Source organism: Zootermopsis nevadensis, unplaced genomic scaffold, assembly GCF_977971745.1.
Source record: "Zootermopsis nevadensis isolate Lab colony 2312 unplaced genomic scaffold, Znev_1.0 Znev_ptg000020l, whole genome shotgun sequence".
NCBI lineage: Eukaryota > Metazoa > Arthropoda > Insecta > Blattodea > Termopsidae > Zootermopsis > Zootermopsis nevadensis.
In genome coordinates this window covers 6,851,855-6,873,297 of record NW_028259152.1, presented here as the reverse complement: position 1 = coordinate 6,873,297, position 21,443 = coordinate 6,851,855, and the positions used below count along the sequence as shown (strand labels likewise).

At 38.8% G+C, this 21,443-nt stretch overlaps 1 protein-coding gene across 22 annotated transcripts in view; it reads right to left on the bottom strand.

Moving 5' to 3' along the window:
* Positions 1–21,443, bottom strand: part of LOC110827690 (uncharacterized) — a 335,660-nt gene that overhangs the window by 186,870 nt on the left and 127,347 nt on the right. For all 22 annotated transcript variants that reach the window (XM_087351739.1, XM_087351718.1, XM_087351723.1 and 19 more), the window contains one exon: positions 676–715. In XM_087351739.1, the coding sequence (XP_087207865.1) occupies positions 676–715 (40 nt within the window). The remainder of the gene's footprint in view (positions 1–675; positions 716–21,443) is intronic.

Genomic DNA, 21,443 nt, shown 5'->3' with positions numbered 1-21,443 from the left:
CATTAATTCAGAATTACATGCACACCATGGTAACATAAATGGACAAACATTAATAATCACTGGTCCCTTACCAAAACTTTACATTTTCACAAATGACAATCTGAATATATGATTAAAACAATGAAAACTAATTAACTTTATATCAGTATTTTGCATAAATGTTGTCCAAATAACACTTCTGGCATCAGAAAGCACAAATGGAACTCTAAACCAAAAATTAGAAAGTCAGAAAGAAGGAGGAGATGGGTAGGACATGTGATCTACATGGTAAGAAGAAAAATAAATATAAAGTTTTATTTGAAAAACCTGAAGAGAAGACCAATGTACAGATAAGATGACAATATTAAAATGGAACTAAATGAAACAGAATGTGGTGTGAACTTGATTCTTCTGGCCCAGAACAGTATCTAGTGGTGAGCTCTTATGGACATAGTAAGGATTCATTGGATTCCATAAAAAGAGCTGTTTCATTTTATAACAAACATAACTTGCCTTAAAGTTACTAAAACCATTTCTTAGTTCTCTTTAGTGCTAGAATGGCCAAAGATTATAAAATACTTTAAAAAGAAATATTAATGTTACCACAATGCCATTGGCTAGATAATTTTCTTCTCAGAGACCTTCAATAAGAAAACATTAGAACAATGCACCGGAATTAATATTACAAATACTTACGTGATTTGTGAGGGAGACTGCTGGACAACCACTTCTTGAACTGAAAAGAACAAAAAGTTAAACTTCAGCAGCATATCATTATTCTCACCACATTTAAATCAGTAAACATGATCTGAGATTCAAAGCTTACATATCTTTTCAGTATGCTAATTAATAATTCTCTACTATTTGTAAGGCTATGTAATATAAAATTAAAGGACAGGATGAAGATGACTGTCTTCCAGGATGCTGTGCCAGAAGTTTACTGGTGTTTCAGAGATACTTGCTGCAGAAACATCACAAAACTTATACCAAACTATATGGCACAACATCCCAGAATAGTCATCATCATGATCACCAAATTGAGAACCCGAAATTGCACCCAGATAAAAGGGTGACTGAAGAGGAAACCTCCAATGGCTATTTCAAGGTACTGTTTAAAAATTCACCTGGAGTTACTGACAAAAATAAAGAAACAATCTGAATCACAACTTGTGCTTTATCTGAAATCTGAATGACTACCTGCTGAATACTGCTACTTCTAACAGTCTGATGACCTTTTCAGTCACTCTGCAGCAAGAACACTGAAGAAATTAATGTCAGAATATAGCTCAGCACAGAATGGAATACAAAGGTTACTCAACTTCACGAATATATTTAATGCTATGCATTAATGCAAGTAAAAATTTCCAAACAGACTGCAAGAAGAAAGTGAGTTTTGTCACATTCCACTGAATTAATAAAGGTTATTTTATGGCAAGTGCAAACAAAGATTTGGAACGTAGAAATATACAAACTCAATACGAAGCTAACATTTTATACCACTAATGAGCTATGTTCCATCCTTAATATACAAGACTTTGCTGTGAAATAAGCACCTAATAAACGCCAATATGCCTAAATGTGAAGAATGGAAAAGTTTGAGAGGTAGGTTATTTTGCATACAGTTCATTTGACAAAGCCGATTCACTATACATTTTATTTAGTGTCATATCAGATGAGATGATAATTTAGAGTGAACTGAAAGGACTGAGGAAGAAGTGAGATGGCTTATTTTTAGATTCTTATACTTAATTATTCACTACAAAGCACTCAGTAAAAATTTCAAAACTCCTTAGGTTCTCTGGTCCCCTATCCAAATTTACCTGACACAGTTTAAATCAGTTTGAATAATGAATCTGAACAGCATGAAACAAAGTAAAGCTGCCCTGCTACATGCCATGTAGGCATTTAGGGGGAGAGGAGGTACAGCTCCTACTCATTCTTAACCTCAGCACTAGATGGGGGTGAGTGGCCAGCGTCGGACATGCTTTAACCCTGGGAAAGGTTCCCAGCACCCACTGCACAGTAGACTGGGTGAGCCCGAGAGCCAGTCTGGATGCAGAGGCTAGAAGGAAAATCCCCTGCCCTGTCTGAACAGCATACATGTGAAAAGCTAATCATCATCTACCTTACCATATATGCTACATACAGGAAATTACTATAATAAGTTTGAAAAAATCTTTCAAACTTTCTATAGGAGAAGAATTATGTTACAGTTCTGAGACCTGAACACAGAAAGTGATAGTTATGATGCCAGTGCTTAGTAAAATACATCCAATATACCAAACAATACACTTAAAATTTAATGTTGATTCAATTTTTCAGTGCTGGCACTGTGTAAAAGAGGACTGATATTTCACAGAAACATGCTGCCTACATCATCAGGGCAGTGCCTCAGTTGGGTAATAACTAGGGTTTGGATGTTCATGACACGTCATATTTTTATTGGGGCTTCTATTTTGATTCTAAACTGAAATTAAACATTAACGGGATTATTCTAATCACAATTATGCTGTTTTCATTTTGCATATAAATGCATATTTAGGTCATTTTCATGTTCTTGGTCATATTTGTAGTTAAATGCATATTTTGGTTATATTTTGAGGATAAAATTCATATTTTGGGTATAAAATTCTTACTTGTAACTACATTTCTCAGGCATTTACAGTGAATCCTTTAGTTAGTTAAGATGCCAAAAGTGAAGTGTTCTGAAAGTGCGAAGTAAAGAGGTTACGTTAAAGAATTCGGCGAGGAATATTTTAGTTCTGTTGGAACAATTCTGTTCTGTAAACTTTGTGAAGTTAAAGTTACAGCTGGTAAGGGATTTAATGTGCAACAACATAGTGATATGGCAAAACAAAAATAATTTGAGCCGACAAACCAGTCAGCAAAGCGAGCACCGACTTCTGTTCGATAACACTGCAACAACTTCACCATCAAACAGGACATCGGAATTTTCAAAGGACCTGTGTGAAATGATGGCGTCTGCCAACTGAACAAAGTGAAAAATGAGCAGTTAAAATTTTTCTTGGAGAAATACATGATTCAGTTAATTCCAGACGAATCAACACTACGAAAAAACTGTGCCTGCCTGTTATGTCGCTATTGGCACGCTCTTTACTGACCGCCCTGGTGACTTATTCCTTCTTGATACAGTAAACCGCTCCTCTATCGCTGTAATTTTCGATAACGCCACGAAACGTTTGTGATGTCTCAAGTTACAAGGCCATATTGTGCGACAATCTGAGAAGATTTTCATTTGAGACCTTGAAAATGCACATCGTTATATATAGTAATGCTGCCAAGAAAGGAGAATGAAGAAATTTACGTAATATTTTGACGTAAATACCTCTATATGGAAGGGTCAGTGTCATTCCGCAAAAAAGTGTAACGAAAAAGTGTAAGGAAAAAGTGTAAGATGGTTACCTAGGAAATATCAACAATTTGTAAATATGGACTGACAACAATGGTCAGCTTGTATTTATCTATTTATTTAGTGTTCTGTCTGACGACAGGTCCATATGAACAGGATCCTTCCATCCTTTTCTCGGACTGGGACCTGTTCATATACGTTCTTGGCAGATGATCCAGAAGTGGTTTGCCATTGCCTTCTTCTGTGTGTGAATGGAGTAATTGTTGCGATGCCACGGAGGAAAACTCCGTGTTGCCTAGACCACGGCCTTGCCCAACACAAGTTATAAATTCGGGCACCGCCGGGAATCGAACCCGAGACCCCAGGATTACAAGGCCAGCGTTCTAACCGCTAGACCACCGTGGCTTGGTCAGCTTGTATGCATTGTTATGTTACCTAGGAAACGTCATATGTTTACTCTGCATTGTTGTGTTACATTACTGCCGTCAACAATCCGCTTTCGTTATTGCGGAAAGAGCTGAGCTGTGAATCGCTTGTAGAAGTGCGTCGTAGACTAGATAATTTTGTGCTGATAAAAACATTTTACAATATCACAAGTACTTATCTTATATAAGAATTATTAAGAAGTCTATTGTTGCGTTAATTTGTTGCGTCATACTATGTACAAGATGGATGACATTGAAGCTAAAAGACTCCATAACGCAGAATATATGAGACAGTACAGAAAACGTAAAAAATAGACGTATTTACGTCAAATTCTCCGGAACCGTGGTTCCACTGAGACTTTTTAATTTTGTTTTATTTATTTATTTATTTATTTTATTTATTTATTTATTTATTTGTAATTAAATAATTTGAAATGCATGAAAGGCTCTTTCTTAAACTTTTTCTTATTTTGATAGGGGCGCATATTCTCAAAATCTGATGCTGATCCAAAACGAGGCATTTACAACTTAAAGCGACTGAAGTTTTTGATTAAAATTGCTAGGAAATCAAGTAATGTAATATAGTTGTACATGCATATGTAAATAAATAACATGATTGAAATACAAAACGCTTTTTTTAAATTTTAGAGAATATTTTTTCATAACAAATTGGGTCATATTTCGCTATTTTTGGGGCATATTTGCATGCATATTTCTCGGTTTTTTAGGTCATGAACATCAGAACCCTAGTAATAACAAATCAGAGAAACAGTTTTCTGATGTACCATCAGCAACCTGCAATCGCGGACCGCATGTAACCCTCACAGTTTTTCTAATGCAGCCCATCACATGATTAGGAAATTAGCGAACGCAAGAAGGACCACTGAGGAACAAGTGCACATCATCTGCGCGCAACGGCAAATAATCGCAAATATATAAACTTTAATAAAACAAAAATGTTGTAGACGTAGGCCTATACTGTTAAAATCGCGTCATTTCCCTAAGGTACATTGTTCCGTTGTTCAAACCATATTAAATTTAACAAAACAATATGAAATTACAGTGGTATTAAAAAACAGTTCTATCAAATGAACAATGGCTTTGCTTTAAAAATGTTTGTAATCTAACAACGTCTTTCGGTTGCATTCTATGCTACGCAAGATACAATCACAGTGATTCCTTACGTAAGTCAAAATTATTTAAACTTTTTATGATCCTTGTAGCTAACAGGTGCCTTCAATAGGTTTGATTCCAGTCCATTTTACCGTATTTCCTGGTAGTAAGACATGGGCCATTTCAGTATCACATAATATCTTAAGGCAAATAACTCTATAATATAGTTTGTTATAAAAGTATGTAACACTGGCATGCATGACTTTCTTCTCTTGGTAGAGTGAATACGCGGATGAAGTAGGAAATAGCTTCATTCCTCTAGCGGCAGCGGTAGGCATCTACGGCGCAAGCGCAGTGGCAGCTCAAGCTCACGGGACTATTTCCAGGCGCCTTTGGATCGCATTACAGGGTCCCATTTTAGGAGCAGGGCTATCTTTACCCCCCGTATACCAGCACATCGTAGACCAATAAGAAACATGCTTCATCTCCCGTCGCATTACGCAAATATATGACACTAAGTACCAAGATGGGGTCCTAGTTAGTCTTCTTGTATGTACACCATCCATTATGAAAAACTAAAAAGCTTTCTATGTTAAAAATACAGGCCTACAATCGAAAAAACACTTATGTTATAGTGTGAACAGTGGTTCTTGGAAAATACTGAGTAATTTAAACAAATTTTACTCTCATGATTTATCTTCAACCAGTAATGTCCCTGTATTCAGTTGTCTCAGAAGTGAAGTCGGGCATAACGCTGGATAATGCATCCGTCGAAAGAATCAATCATTCCACGTGGGATAGGCCTGTGTGTTAAACAAATATTATGTGGGGATATGATTTCTTTTGTGTTTCCTTGTTCCTTATATTATTCACATATTACGTATTATAAACGTTCCCAGTTATAATTATGCGTGATTTTATCAAAGTGCACTACTACGAGAACGAGTATAGACGGGGTTGTGTCCGTCAGCCTATCTGCCAGGTAGCCATGTTCAATGGAAATGTACAAAGAGCTAAGTGACAATCGATTTTTAGAACGTCATTAATTAAAATTAACTTATTATGAGTATAACAAACAGTGTCTAATACAAACGCCTTGTTCATTAAACACAGTTAGAACAGCAGTTCATTTTGGAACAACGCTGGTCCGTTTTTCTTGTTCAGTGACAAAACATTTCTTCATTGACTTATCAATTAATACGTACGAGTGAACTTCCTCTTTATTTATTTATTTATTTTCAATGATCATGTTCTTTCCTTTTATATGGTTGCACCCTTCTTTAAAACGTGCTTCCACCCAGCTCTGTCCCAGAAGAGAAAAATAACAGGCATCCACTCAATCAACCAATCGTAATATGCTCTATGCTGACTTCGGTCTTATGATGTTTTTGTATGCTCACATCTCGCAAGGGCGAAACTCCTCATCGAGTGCGTAGTCCAACATTTAAATGAACACAATAGGCCTACTGACATCCACATGGGACAAAGCCACCTGCTTTTAGCAGAAATCTTATATACCACGTCACTTTCCTTCTGATTCAAATTACTCGTAGCGTGGTTTGCAGAGCACGAGAAAGGCAAGACTGGGAACCAGGACAACTGAACGGCTAGCGAAAAGCACGACATCAAATTTGCATGCAGGCCTAGCCTAAATCATCGCAATAAGCTACATGTAGTAGTTTTTTATATTCTATTTGTGTTTCATTTACATGTTAACATGAACTTCAGACTTGCACACAAACACAGGCCTCCACGGTCCTTGCTTTTTTCCATTTTCTTAACAGATTCACAATCACGCGTGGAAACGTGAACAGCAAGGCATGGGGTGTTTCAAAGCATCGAATGACTAACATACACAGTAAATGGTTTGCTTTTCACTTGCTTTCTCTTTCTTATTAGCACAATAAGCAGGCCCGTAGATCACAATTACCTTACCCTGAACATGGAGTCGATACGTTCCTTCGAAAAGTTGGTATAAGAGCACGCGATATTTCAAAACTCGATGTATCAAGAATGTCTTCAGGCAGAGTGATGTAGAAAAGCATACAAACGCGCGGTTCTGCTGACTGCAGAGAACGTTACTCCTTATACCGTACATGGCAAGAAGCCTTCTGAACCGGTTACGGTGGGCGACGATCCTCCTAAGGAAGTGCTGTGGTGTGCAGAAACAGAGCAGGTTGTCGTACAGACCACTAAGTGTTTTACAAAAATAAACTTATTCCTCTCCATGAACGGTAATATGGGGATGGGGGGGGGGGGGTCCTGACGTGACAGCGCAATTGTTTCTCCTCGCTGATTAGTCGGACATACGAGCACAATAACAAAGCATAAATGAAAATCGTAAGCCTGTTTGTTAGGCGTACTATGTAATCGAAAATAATTGAAACCAACATTCGTAATCTCTTGTGTTAACTTCATTTGACAAATACGGGTTCTGTGGAAATGAAATATCAATAATCTAAACGTTCATTGAAATAAAATCACATTCTCAGAACATTAACTTTTATGAAGATGTAATTTGGCAACAGTGACATAAGTACGTTTTGAGGTTTTCACGGCGGCGAGTCTGAAGATGGCTGTCTTCTGGTTTGAATCGCCGTGTAGTCTGATAGAAGTTTACCGACGTTTCAGAGGTCCTTGCTGCCTCCATCACTAGGGCGATGGCGGAAGAAGCAAGGACCTCTGAAACGTCGACAAACAGTAACATGTTTACACGAATATTGCAAATACCAGGAAAGACAATAACGGGCCGCCTGTTTGCACCAAGTACAAAAATATAAGTCAAAGAAAGTTCTACGTATCCTCTTCCATAACAAGAATTTCTAAATCCTGAAAATCGTATTGCTTTTGATTCAGATTCCGACCAAAAACAGAAGTTTAACCAACATTCGATAGCGTTCAGAGTGAAATGTGACACTTTCAGCTACGTTACACAGTGGTTCCATGTGCTATCACATACCTTCCTCCCTCACAGAAGATATTTTCTACAGATGATGTCCCAAAAGTAATATAAATATTTCTTTTCTAGTGCAACCACAATAGACGTATGAAAGAACAAAATTACAGAACACTAGGCCTACTCGAATTACGGCTAAAATAAAGACATGATTCGAAAGGTGTAGCTACTCTTTGGAATGCAATGAAATTCCAAAGATATTCTTCACGCTACATCACGGGTGTTGACGTCAGAAGGGCAACCCTAAACAACAAACACAACTATAGTCTGAAATGCAAAAATGGCATCCAAGACTATTGTTGCAACCATTTGTTCCAACAATGACCTCGGGTTATGAGGTTGCCTAGTTCCTGAGAGAAACGCAAGACACGGACGGGCCCATAACATGCTTTTCACTCACGCTGGAGCGTGAAGAACACTTAAATTGTTTAACAAAGGTGGCTGGATCCACTCACTGTTATTAGTATATTAGTAAACTCAAACTTATTCTAAAAACATCTGAACTTCTGATACTTTATTCACTACTGAGTAATCTCACGTTGGCTCGACAACTGAGACCGTGCACATGCTAATCACAAAAGATTTTCCACGTTTAAAAAACTTATAAAATAATATTCTAAACCTACACTGACGATACATTCTCGTTAATGAACAAGCATTTCACCAAGCAAATTGATATGACAGTTACAACTAAGGTCTGTTTATAATCGAAATGGTGGTTCTTCAATTTCTTTCCGATTTAGACATAAATGTCCGTAGCCCATTGTTTCCCAAAGGACGTGAGCCTTGTGTACTTAAAATTTTGTACAACTACTTTCCTTCATGAAATTGTGATAATAAATTATTTACAAAATATATTATGTTATGCTTTCTTTGTCATAATGCATAATTCAACCTGACTGTTCCACCTCAGATGCAGAATTTATATTTAAATTTCCTATTAAAAAATTGTCTGAAGGACAAACCCCGGATCACCGTTTCAGCTGGGAGGGGAGATAACATCGCGAGCGTAAGCCACAACTAACTAGCAAACAACGCCTGATTGGCTGAAGTTGGCTAACGAAGCGTTTTATCTGATCGATTCAGCTATGTTCCAGTACATGAGATGCCTCTGAACCACGAAATTAAGATATAACACTTTATTTTTCGTTTTGAAAAGTGTTAGCCAGACTAACACGTTTGCATGAACGTGGTGTCTAAATTTAGTTTCTCTCATTATTTAATTATTTCTGCACACGAACTAATAAACTTCACGAAGCACAGTCCTTCATAAGAAGCCAACAGTCTCTCAACAAAAAATACCGGCATTTTATACATGTCGATAGTTAATTACCGTGCACACAAAAGCTAACCACTAGCCCCAATCCTAAGCAAGATGAATGCAGTCCACACCCTCATTCATCCTATACTTCGATTATATGAATTTTAATATTATCCCTTCACCAACACCTATGTCTTTCAAGTGGCCTCTTCCTTTCGGAATTTTCGAATAAAATGTTGCGCGTTTCTTATCTCTTCCATAAGTTCTCATACACTGCCCATCTCATCCTCCTTGATATAATTTGCCAGCAATATACACTTAGAAAAGAATCATTTATCTCTAACTTCTGGGGGAAATTTCTAATGAACCATCCATCCGGGAAGGTGTGTTCTAGAAAGTCTAGCAATTCTGGGCCAGGAACTTCGTTTCCTGCGCCTAACAACAGACGGCTCCAAACGCTTCGTTTCATTCAAGTGTCGACAGTAATCAATACCTAGCAAACACTCTGGCAATGAGTGTGCCAACAAGTTGGCCTACAAGACAAGTGGCGGACCCTTGCATTTCTGTGATCGAGTGGAATTCAGGATATGAAATTGAAACTGTTACTTCTGAATTTACTTTCACATTTAAAATGAGATGGACCAAACATGGCAAAATACTTTTCGTTGAGTGTGCTTTATTGTTATGTTTTAGCACCTCCACAGATCATATAGCGACAAATAAGGTTGTGTATTACGACCGAGATACGAACTGGATACATCCCTCCTACAAGCCGAATCACTATCGACTGTATCACAACATATCTCGCGAAACGATGCCAAGATAAATGGGAGAGGAGTGTCGGTTCCATCCATTTTACATTTTACCCCCTGATACTTATTATTTATCATTTATTTAGTGTTCTGTCTGACGACAGGTCCATATGAACAGGATCCTTCTATCCTTTTCTCGGACTGGGACCTGTTCATATACGTTCTTGGCAGATGATCCAGAAGTGGTTTGCCATTGCCTTCTTCTGTGTGTGAATGGAGTAATTGTTGGGATGCCACGGAGAAACCGGGGAAGCCCCCGGAGAAAACTTGCCCAACACAAGTTGATCAAAATCTGAATGGGTCACTTGAACGTTTCAAAGCGTAACAATAAAAAATTGACAGTCGTCTGGGATTGAACGCCGAACACCTGAAGTCGGTTCCCTTACTAACTGAGCTATGTGACTTAGTAGGCATGTTATCTATTATGCTTTGTCTTAGGCATGTAGTATACCCCTAAGATCACGGTCCGCCAAGTACGGTCTGCGGGTCAGATGGTGGTTGAAAAAATATTAATTTATCCAGTTCATCGAGTGTACATTTTCAAAGATGTTTCGACATTTGTAGTCCGGTCCGCAGCACAGAATTTCTTTGACCAAGTGGTCCACTAGTGATGAAATTTGGAGACATCTTCCATGACAAACTCGCCTCCTGCTAGCGAAAAACGATGCTGATTCAAAGACCTGTAACTGACAGTTTTCTGCAGTGTATTGACATGTGACTCAAGTAGGGCGTATCTAGCAATTGGCTGTGATTAAACTTGCTTGATGCATACTTGCGAGGCACATTTTAAACGAAAGTTCCACTCACTTGCTGTTACGAACGTTTAGCATACCCACAAGAAATTTGCAGCTCTATCACACGTCATATTTTTTCATTAGCCTTAGTGCATGTTTCCACTCACCTCGACCGTTTGTCTCAGTGAAGGCCGTAGTGTACTTAATAGTTCGCTTTGAGTTGGCTCTTGTCATAAGGATCGCATGCAATCTGGGACAATGACAGAGTGTCAGAGATAGATCTGCCTCAAACTGTGAAAAGCAGGTGCGAGACCTTCCAAAGGTGAGGTTTCCATTTAATTCCTGATGCAAATACAACTTATTCCAGTTTCGTTACTTGTCCAAGGGCAATCTTGCAAAGTCACGAATTTAAAAGAAACTGATTTAAAGTCCATTAATGCGTAGGCCTATGTCTCAAAATCCCACGTAGATAATTCTGATTTTAGCTCGAAAACCTGAAGGGAATAGACCACTCGGAAGAGCTAGGCGTTTCTGAGAGAATAATACTGAAACGGTATTAGAAAAACATGCTGGGAGTCTGTGCATCCATCTGTCTCAGGATATGAACCGCAGTCGGGCTCTTGCGAACAAGGTAATAAATTATCGTGCTCCATAGAAGACAGTCGATTTCTTGTCTATCTGAACGCAGTGACAGCATATTAAGGACTCCGCTGCATAAAGTTAGTTTGATGACTATACCCTGTATTGCAACAAACAGAGGAAGACGTTTCCAACAACACAGGGCCTGGTCTGCGACTCAAGATTTTATGCAAGAATTTTAATTAGATTTGGTATTCGGAATTTAAACTCTATCCAGCCGCCCACCCATGTATTACTTTCCGAAACTACTCAGTGGAATTTTGACACTGTGTCCTACAATAAAAACTGCCGGGGGAGTTCAATTTTGGTTCGTACTGGCATCAAATATTTCTACATTTACGAAGTTCAAATGAACTTTTTTAACGATGTAAAAAAATTGTTAATTGTATAAGAAGGACCAAATCTACACTTACATAAACTATAGACCTTCAACTAGGCTCAATAACTACCACAACAAAGCTTATTCCTGATAACGTGACACTTTCTCACTTAGTCAAGAATATTTTATGGAACCCTAAGGTTTATTTCCACGTTCACAAGAGCCCGTCATAGTTCACTATCAGTTATATCTAATCTACACGTTGTATCAAAGTCAGTGAAATATTAAAAATTGTAAAGAGAGAGTCTGGAATGGAGCAGGCTATATCATTACACTCACCTTTAGCAACAAATGAATATTAACAACGCGCTGACATTGCCAGTTTAGGTACCATAGTCAGTTCTTTGAAAAGACAGAAATTAATGTTCGTATTCTGAGAAATGGTTTTGTTGTGTCTTATTGTAGCTCCACTGCCACCGGGTAAAAACCCATTTGCAGTTAATATTCAATTCAATTCTTTATTATTTGTGTGCTGTATCAACAGCCTGATGGCCAATTACAGATACAGCACAGAGATAAACTCACAAACACAGTAAAACATAAAAGGTAAAACAAGCAATATATAAAATACATTGATACGGAAAAAATACACAAAAATTACTACTAACTATATTAGGATATTTGTAAAAATAACATGAATCAATTAAGTAAATTATACTATTATAAAATGTGAAGAAGTGTGACAATTTTCGTCTCGAATATGTCCAAATCCCTGCAGACGACATTAGCAGCTGATGCGCATCTAGCAGAAGGACTGTTTTTGATCAAAGGGCTAAAACTGAACATAGAAAAATCTCTCAGATTCCGAGTAGGGATGCGGAGACCGACAGCTTCCAGAAGGGAAGGACAGCATTTAAAACCGCGGTAACCTGCGCAAGGAACAGTGCATCACTGCAATGCCTTCTCTTACGCAGGGTATGGAGTTTTAAATACTCTAAAGCATCAGCATAGCTGTAATGCACTTGGGGGAGGAAACGATAGTAGCAAAGGGCTGCAAACTTCTGCTGAAAATAATAATAAAATATGTGATGGTACCGTAATGAGGGTCCAAAACAATAAACGTGTGTGTGAATTACTACTTTACTTCGTCTTCCTACCAGTTCCTTCAATGTTCAACCTTGTGACAACGTTTCGCTAATACATTTGTAAACAGTGGCCTATACTTAGCCGGAATGTAACAGATGTTTGACACTTGGAAATTAAGTGCACATCAAAGCATCGCGTGAAAAAGTCCCTAACACATTTATTCTGCAGTAGCAGCCCCATCTTTGGGGTTGCTACTAACTGGAATCGTCCGAACAATAAACCAGCCACTGGGCGCCTGAGCAGTCAAACTACGTTGAAATATACAAAAATATAAATAATGCGTTAGGCCCTCCGACCGCTTCTTAATCAGACTTATAATGAGTCATTTGGAAATTTGGTATTACTCCTTGGACAGAGAATCACTCCATCGAAAATGCTGAAGTCGGTCTACACCCGGATAATGCAAACTAATTTATAAATAGCCCCAGAGGCTTCTCTTGGCACAATGTACACAATACACAAATCGCATCGTTCTTGACGTCCGTCGCCCATCTGTATCACGACATCAGTACCATTTCAATACTATTACTAAATCAGGTTATGAAAGACACGCTATCAATCAGATCCTTGAGGCAGAAATACCCGACGGCTTTTGAAATTAAATAAACTAAGTTTTGTAAGAAAATATGTAATTTATTAACAGAAGAATCTATAGGAGTGAATTGAATGGAATGAACGACAAGTGCTGAGGAGAGAATTGTGGTCTACTGAAAGGACTCGTGTACACGTACGACGATTGAAACTGACGAAGGCCACAAAATTTGTGAGAATAGCTGTCCTGGAGAGATACAGAAGGACGCTGTTCGATTCGAACTGGTTGTATAGCCCTGCAGTATAGGACGGCGCAGATTGTACCCCAGATAGAGGCGGCCTTGCCCCCACCCACCCGCCTACTTGTAAACTGGTAGACAGTGGACAACAAGATGTAAGGGAACAGGTTTCGGTCAGCTGCAAGTCCACATAACCAGAGAAAAGGTCAACGAAAAAAGAGGCCACAACTTACTAAAAGATCTTACTAAAATTATTGAGTGTCATGTAACAAGAACATCTATCACAAATAAGCATTTATAAATGCTGAAATCGCCCCCAGTCGACATGGTATTTACAGGGCTCCGAATTATTAGACTCAATAGTCACTCACCTGGTCAAGAAATTTCTAGCCTAAAACCCCAAGATTCGTTATTTTACTCACAACAGTCCGCCACTGAGCGCAAACCTCAGCCTTGTACGTTAGAATAGCACTAATTTTAGCACTACTGGGAGACACGTTTAATAGCAAATGGCCATATGAACATAATAATTCATGATGAATCATTAGTAGCCTCACTTTCGTCTTCTACCACCACAGACCTGTTTAGTCATGAACTACATAGACCAACTATAAATTAATTCTGCATTGTGTTAAACACTGCACTTCACCTTCCATTTCGCACTCTGGAATTAAAAGAAGGAATATGAGTATTATCCCTTGTGAGATTCCTTCTAAAGACACACATCACTCGCAAACAGAACTAAGTAGATCTTATAATGCAAGAAAATCATAGGCATAATTGTATTTCTTTCATAAGGACCAAAATAATTACTGGTTATATTTGTGCTTGGTGTATATCATAACCCCTGAATGTAAAAAAGGCCTATGCACTTCCTCTACGAAATTAAATGTAGAACGAGATACTTGGACATACGAGTGACATGAAGCAGACACTATATCAGCAAGTTCAAAATTTAACGCGAATTCCAACGAGGAAAAGTCACATGAACGCAGGCCTGCTAAAATGATCTTAGGCAGATAACTGCCAGGCAGATTAACTGCATACGTTTTCTGGATTAAATTTGAACCCGGACATTGGACAACTTCCAGATCAAAATATTTCTGCTACGACAACAGTGAAAGATGGTTTCCAAATCACATAAAACACATCTAATGGTGTCACTGAACTCTCTGAAAGAAATCTTCTAATTTTTTTAAGTACCACCCAAGAAAATCGGAAACGAACGCAGAAATGCTCTAGCTAATTTTAAACTGGCTCCATAAAAACGTTGTAACACATCCATTTCGGCTTTCGTAAGACAACGCATAACCGACATCGTATACCATGAGCGAACAGTCCCTTAACCAATTGAAACGTTGCTTCTACGACCTTTTCAATGCAAATACTCAAACAATTCATTCAAGAGCAAAAATTCGCAGACGCTGAATTCATGAACAAAGAACATTTCGTAGTCCTAACACTCTGATGCAGACGTTCCAAAACTCGTAAGAAGCTTCAATTTATGAAGTGTAACAGCAGATTATTTTTGTGTGTGCTGTCGGGCAAGAAACGAAATACAAGCACAAAGCTTTGAAAAAACGGTTACTTCCATTTTGCTGTATTCACGAAAGTACGAAGAGCTGACGCTCGGGTCTGATAACTGCTGTTCTAGCAAATTAACTCTGAGAAGACTTCGTAAAACTTATTTTTCAGGTGCCTCTTAACTGTAAAGCTGAAAGTCAGCGTGATTATTGCATCGTCCTGTTACAGGAAGTCTTATAATGGGCCGATCCTTCGTCCAGGGAATGCTACCAAATATCTAAAGAATTTATAATTAATTCTGGATCTGGGAAGGCCAGAGAGCCTAATCCGTGAAAGCTGAAGGTTTACCAGAAGAAACTACAGGCCTATACTTGCTTGATTCACCTCTTCCTTGCTCGCTGTAGGGATTTTCACAATTCATTACTTTTATTTTGTTCCCTTTAGTTCAACTTAAATTTATAGCATTAATTTAATCGCTTAGCTCGTTCTTAAAACCGCCGAATCTGAAACACGTGTTTAACTTGAAGATTTCTGTCTTCTGGGTTGTTGCGCTGTGTAGTCTGGTCGATGTTTACCAACGTTTCAGAGGTCATACTGCCTCCGTCATCAGGGCGATTCAGAAGACAGAAATCTTCATGCTCACCGCTGTGAAAACCTCAAATCATATACGTGTTTAACTTAATGGGTGTCTCGAGTCGCTTCAATCCATTTCACATTCGAAGAACCTTCTTCTGTATCCATTGATCAATTCTTCAGCATTTAACAACACTGTTTCGACTGAAAAAGTTATGCAGCGTTAAACGACTTCAGAAGATGAACATGAGTGGGGGGGGGGGGGGGGAAGTAAGGGTATGAAATGAGGTAGCCCTGATCTCTTTGAAGGTTTCATCCCGTCATTCTTCTGAAGACATTGAGAAGAACCACGAGACACATCAGTCAGGACAGCACAGCCTGTGACCAGGTCGAGATTTGAAACGGGTATGTCCCAAACATTATTACATACGACCTCCACCAACCTGCCTTGTCATGTTTATGTACAATTAATGTTCATGTTATAGTGACAGTAAAATTTTAATAGTGTCCTTCTGTCTGTATTCATTGTGTTTCTGACGACTTACAGGATACAGAATACATGCAATCTGAAAGCCATGGCAGATCTTTTGTGCGATGATCATGCCGCGACAGGTATTAAGCGAGTGCCGTTTCTGAAGAGACAAGCACTTCTTCTAAGAAAATGCAACGCAACAACCTGCATTACGCGTCACTTCCCTCTCACACGATGAGACGCGTGGGAACGCCCATAACCTTATCTGGAGTCGAACTCGAAATAGTCCGGTTACTTGGCAAGCAGAATGCACTGAAAGTCGTGACGACGAACGGTTAGTCAGCAGCAATCCGGCAGTGGAAAGTATTTCAGCATAGAAAAGTGGATGACTCCAAGCTCTTCAGGTCAAACAAGTGTTTATATTTTAAGAAACTTAACAGAGTACTTGCAACTGCAAATAAACTGGTTCCCTTCAAAATTCTTCTTGAATCACACTCGTTGGTCGCCACAAATTTACAGTTGAAATATCGTCGTTAAATAATGTATAAATATTCGTTATTAGTAAGTCCGCGGTATAAGCAAGCTCAGTAAGAATGGCTGGTTAATTCTTGTGGATTTTTGATGATTATGAATACATTATACAGACCATTTCTTCTTCTAGCGACACTCCTTCAACCGAATCAAGCCCAGTGGCTTAATTATAGAATTCGACATAACGTTGAGTATTATGATTACAACATTAGACCTATAAATAAGTTAAACGTTTTAAATGAAAGAGTTGTGTAACTATAGATTAATGACTTTGCACTGCGAGAAAACATTTTATCCTAACCCAACGAAAACTAACCTGACCTAACCTAGCTCTTTCGGCCACAGAGTAACAATTGCATTTCTCTAACGGCAGAAACTACCAATGACAATCTACGGTCCGCGTCTAGATCCTGAAAGTAGACTCATGTCGTTCCAGAACAGAGATAATTTGCACGGTTTGACATACTTCGTATTTGTGTGTATACGTACAAGTAAAATTAATATTCACGTATGAGGACCGTTGATTTTCTTCTCGGCTTCAAGTTCTGCAACAAGCTGTTCATTTAAGATTTTTTTTAAAAAATTTAATAACGTTGTTAGTAGCTACAGTTGTAAGAGAAGCTCCCACGCTTTGCCACCAACTGATTCTATAGCGCAGGGTCTCTATGGCAAAACTGTAAGCTCTTCAACTGGTCAAGAAATCCCGCTGTCTTCAACAGCCCTGTTCTCAACCAGTGATATATCGTCTTATAAGCAACGAGTTTCACACAGATAGGGTCTCGAACCCGGATCCACTTGGTGAGAATGATTACGACACGGAACGTAAATCACTTCCCAAGCCATGAATTACTGTGATAAAACTTTGTACTGTGCGTGCTATTTAGAAGAAATGAACAAGTTGTACACTTGGTAAGGCGAAACGGACTTACTGACCAAGTGTAAAAATCTGGCTGACCTGATGACACAGTTTCGATACAAGGCGCAGACACAGCGCTCGATTAACAGCGAAATTTAAACAAGAGAGCGACGGTGCTCAGGTTTGGCGCCCTCTGGCTATCTTATGCGCACATGTGCGTATTTACGCAGCCTGTGCGTTTCCCATTCACAATTAAGTCATCCGATGCAAATGAACGGAACCAGAGGGACTAAAACAACACAGAAGTAAACGGAATAAATAATAGAAATTGTTTTACCTCCCTCACCCTCTTAATTTCGTATCCAAATCAATTCATACACTACAAGATAATTTCCTTAACAGTTGTAATGTATGAATTTAAGATAATTTCCTTAACAGTTGTAATGTATGAATTTGTCTCCTTCGTATTTAAGACAAAACTCTACACCACAGCAATCCCTCTCAAATCGCGGTTTTACATTTGTAGGCCTACGCAGGTTAATGCATCCGCGGCGGGACATCTATAACGGCATCCAGAGTGGTGTTTCAGCGCGCCACTTTGTAACACTTTCTTGTGTTCCAAACAAATTATATGAATTCTTGTGTTCAGTAAGGAAACACGTAAATCGAGGCTTTGATGTGTTGACAGCGGCTGCAATTTCCTTATCCCGCAATTTCTTATAAGGCTGACTTCAGTGTTTTCATCAAAATAAGCCAGTGGATGACGAAACATTTCTATGTATTAAAGCACAATAAGCGGCGAATAGTCACACGAAGGACGAGACAAGAGCGAGATTTGTGAAGGGCATACAGTATGCCATGTCATGTATTCATTGCCTTTCACTTCATGGACACAGGTTCCACTCTTTTGGAAGTAAACTGACTGTAACTGAGTCTTAAAAGATGTCTTACAAAAGCAAGTATTACAGCACAAAAGAAAATAACATGCTTTTCAGCGAGTCGCAGTTCTCATACCCATAAAATTGTCACTCTCCACAGACAATAAATTACAGAAAAAGTCGACATTAATAAACATACACGTTTCATTCCAAACATTTAGAAAGCTAAAACATGTCTTCAAAGCAGGACAGAGCCACGCCCCTCGTTGATTACACAGCGCGTCTATGTTTTGTTACGCAGTTAGTCACAACAGTGTCATAAAACCTATTATCAATGTAATATAGGCCTACTTGTAAGTGACGAAATATGAGATAGAAAAACTCATTCTGTGGCTCGGCTGCTTAAAGAGAGTTTCAAAGCAGCTAAACACATGACAGGCAATTATTCAGTCACTAATTAAACTTTCTTGTAGTCGATGATAACTGGCAATGAATAAAGAAGACTATGAGTAAATAGTATTACATTTTTACAGTTATTTACTTTGGCCTTTGGTTCCTGTTTTTCGTACTTCAAACTGCCAGAAAATTAACCGCATTCTTCATGTCTGACACGTTAAAAGCTTCGATTGCTGATTGCAATACACCGTCATCGGAACCCTTCAGAATCGACATTACAAGTTTAACTCTTAAATAAACGCCATGCAATACGCACGTATTTCATATAGGCCTATCCAATGTTCTGCTGAGAAAATAAACTGACCTCAATAACAGGATCTCTTAACTCAAGTTCTGTGGAATGAGTTTCAACAAGATAATAAGTGGACCCGGCGTTTCCAAGTGCATTTTGAACCATGTTATTCCAGCAACTCTGTCCACAGCGCACAGTCTACCCAACAGAGAGACTGCTCGTTGGTGAGTGACTGGCACTCTTGCTTCGCATTCGGGAGATCCCGGGTTAGTTTCTGGGTCCACAGACCGGCTATCCTCAGAGAGTTTCTCCGTAGTCCACCCAAACGAATGCTGGGTAAATTTGTTGCCACAGTCACTTCTTTCCCAGTTCTTTCACGATCCATATTTTTGATCAATCTCTCACACAGTTCAAATGACGGCACTAACGACTTCTTTTTGCTCATTAACAAAATGCTTCTGGACTACGCACATCCTTCTCTTTCGGATATCGCAGTCCACATATTTCGATATCCGTTTCCAGTTGCTCTAGGTATGAGTTCCAAATGGAAATTTTGCAACATATAGTTGAATAACGTACAACAGCACAATTTAAACGTGTCTTTCTGCGAATACAGCATAAAACACATTCCGACAATAGGTCTCGAACTGTATGTGATCTTAGCATCAACGCCAGTCTTCACCCTAGCAACTTCCTTACCAGCAAACATGAACGTCCAACCAAAGAATATACAGTTCTTTTATAAAACAGGCAGATATATTAGTCCTGTTGTATTTGCTTAATACACATCTGGAATAAATAATGGTAATTAATGGAAGGCAGAGAAAATCCATATAGGTCAAGACAACATTACAAATGACTGAAATTATGACGCCAACTTTACGCTTACATCACTTCGGTTTCGGATTCTGAACATTTTAAGTGCTTGATTCCGTTGCAATGAATCTACATTTGGGTACGTAGCAACAATATTGTTTTGGTAAATTAACGTTTCAGATCAGCCCAGCCCAGCCTGATTTCCAATTTTGTGGTCCACTCGAAGCTAATCTTTAAACAAAACTAACGCCATGTAAGAAAGCGGAGTGGCTGGTACTAGCTTAAAGATTTGCCCCAGCAATAATTGAGTATGTCCCCTGATTTGCAGACGCATGCATACGCAGCGTCGATAATTTGCTCATAGCAGACTTATCGAAAGTTATTTAATGACGTTTTTCATATGCAGAGGCGGATTATAATACGGGGATCGTGAAAGAACATGGATGGAAGCGACAGTGGACAGAGTGTACACGTACAAAGGAGTGGTTACCAGGACTTGGAAATCTGCAGGGAGTAAAATTTCCAACACACTTCTGAGGGGATTTTCTTCAGAAAAGAGCGTTTGTTTAAGCAATTTTAAGACTTCACACTTACGCTGTGGACCCTGGTCGTTGTAGCTCTGTATGCAATACTGAGACCTCCGCTGGGCTTTCCTAACACGTTGCTTCATAATCGACGACCTTTTTCAGTCAACGTACCCTTTACTCTACAAGCAGACTTCACGTTCCCCTTTTGAATGGGAACCACACTTTTATCTCAGACTACAAGTAATCATGTTATTACAAAAACGACGAGATACTCAGACACTTTCTCATTCCAAGCAAACTTCATTAGTTCCACGTCGGATGTGGGAAATCACACAATCCCCATGATGAGGCTTCACACACGTTCTGGGGGTACATGTACCCCTCAAGTTCAAAACTGTCGGTATCAAATGAGGATAAGGTAAAGGCGGAAAAAGTAAGTAACGCAAACAAGGTTAGAATGTTTAGAGAGAAATTAAACTAAATGCCGGATATTTAGCTCTTCCTACCCTTATCCACTGTAATTTAAATAATGAGCTGAGTATGGAAACAAGGTTGAAGAAACTGCGTCAATTATGTGCATTTTTACGTAGAATTTCATTACATGCATGTTTAGCAAGGCTCACTAAGGTCACGTGTAGTTTCTCCACACCTTTGCATATTTAAATATGTACATGGCAAAATTCCCACGGTTGTCTATAATTTAAGACAAAGCAAAGTAGGTCTTTTATTTTCTTAATGTTGAGAACAGCAGAAATTACAACACAGTAATAACGCAATATTCGGAACACTTGAAATGTGAGAAACACAACAATGACTATATGAGCCGACAACCTGCAGATGATTTCCTTAAGGAAATTACTGAGGACTTGAATAAAAATTTTCTTGGATATTATCCATCGTCTAGTAAATATAAAAAGTAAAACGACGTTTCGGAGATGGGACTCTATCTCCGTCTTCAGGTTCCTACACAGTTGGGCCCACTAGATAGAGCTAATCCCTATCCGGTCCGGAGATAGGGATTAGCTCTATCTAGTGGGTCCAACTGTGTAGGAAC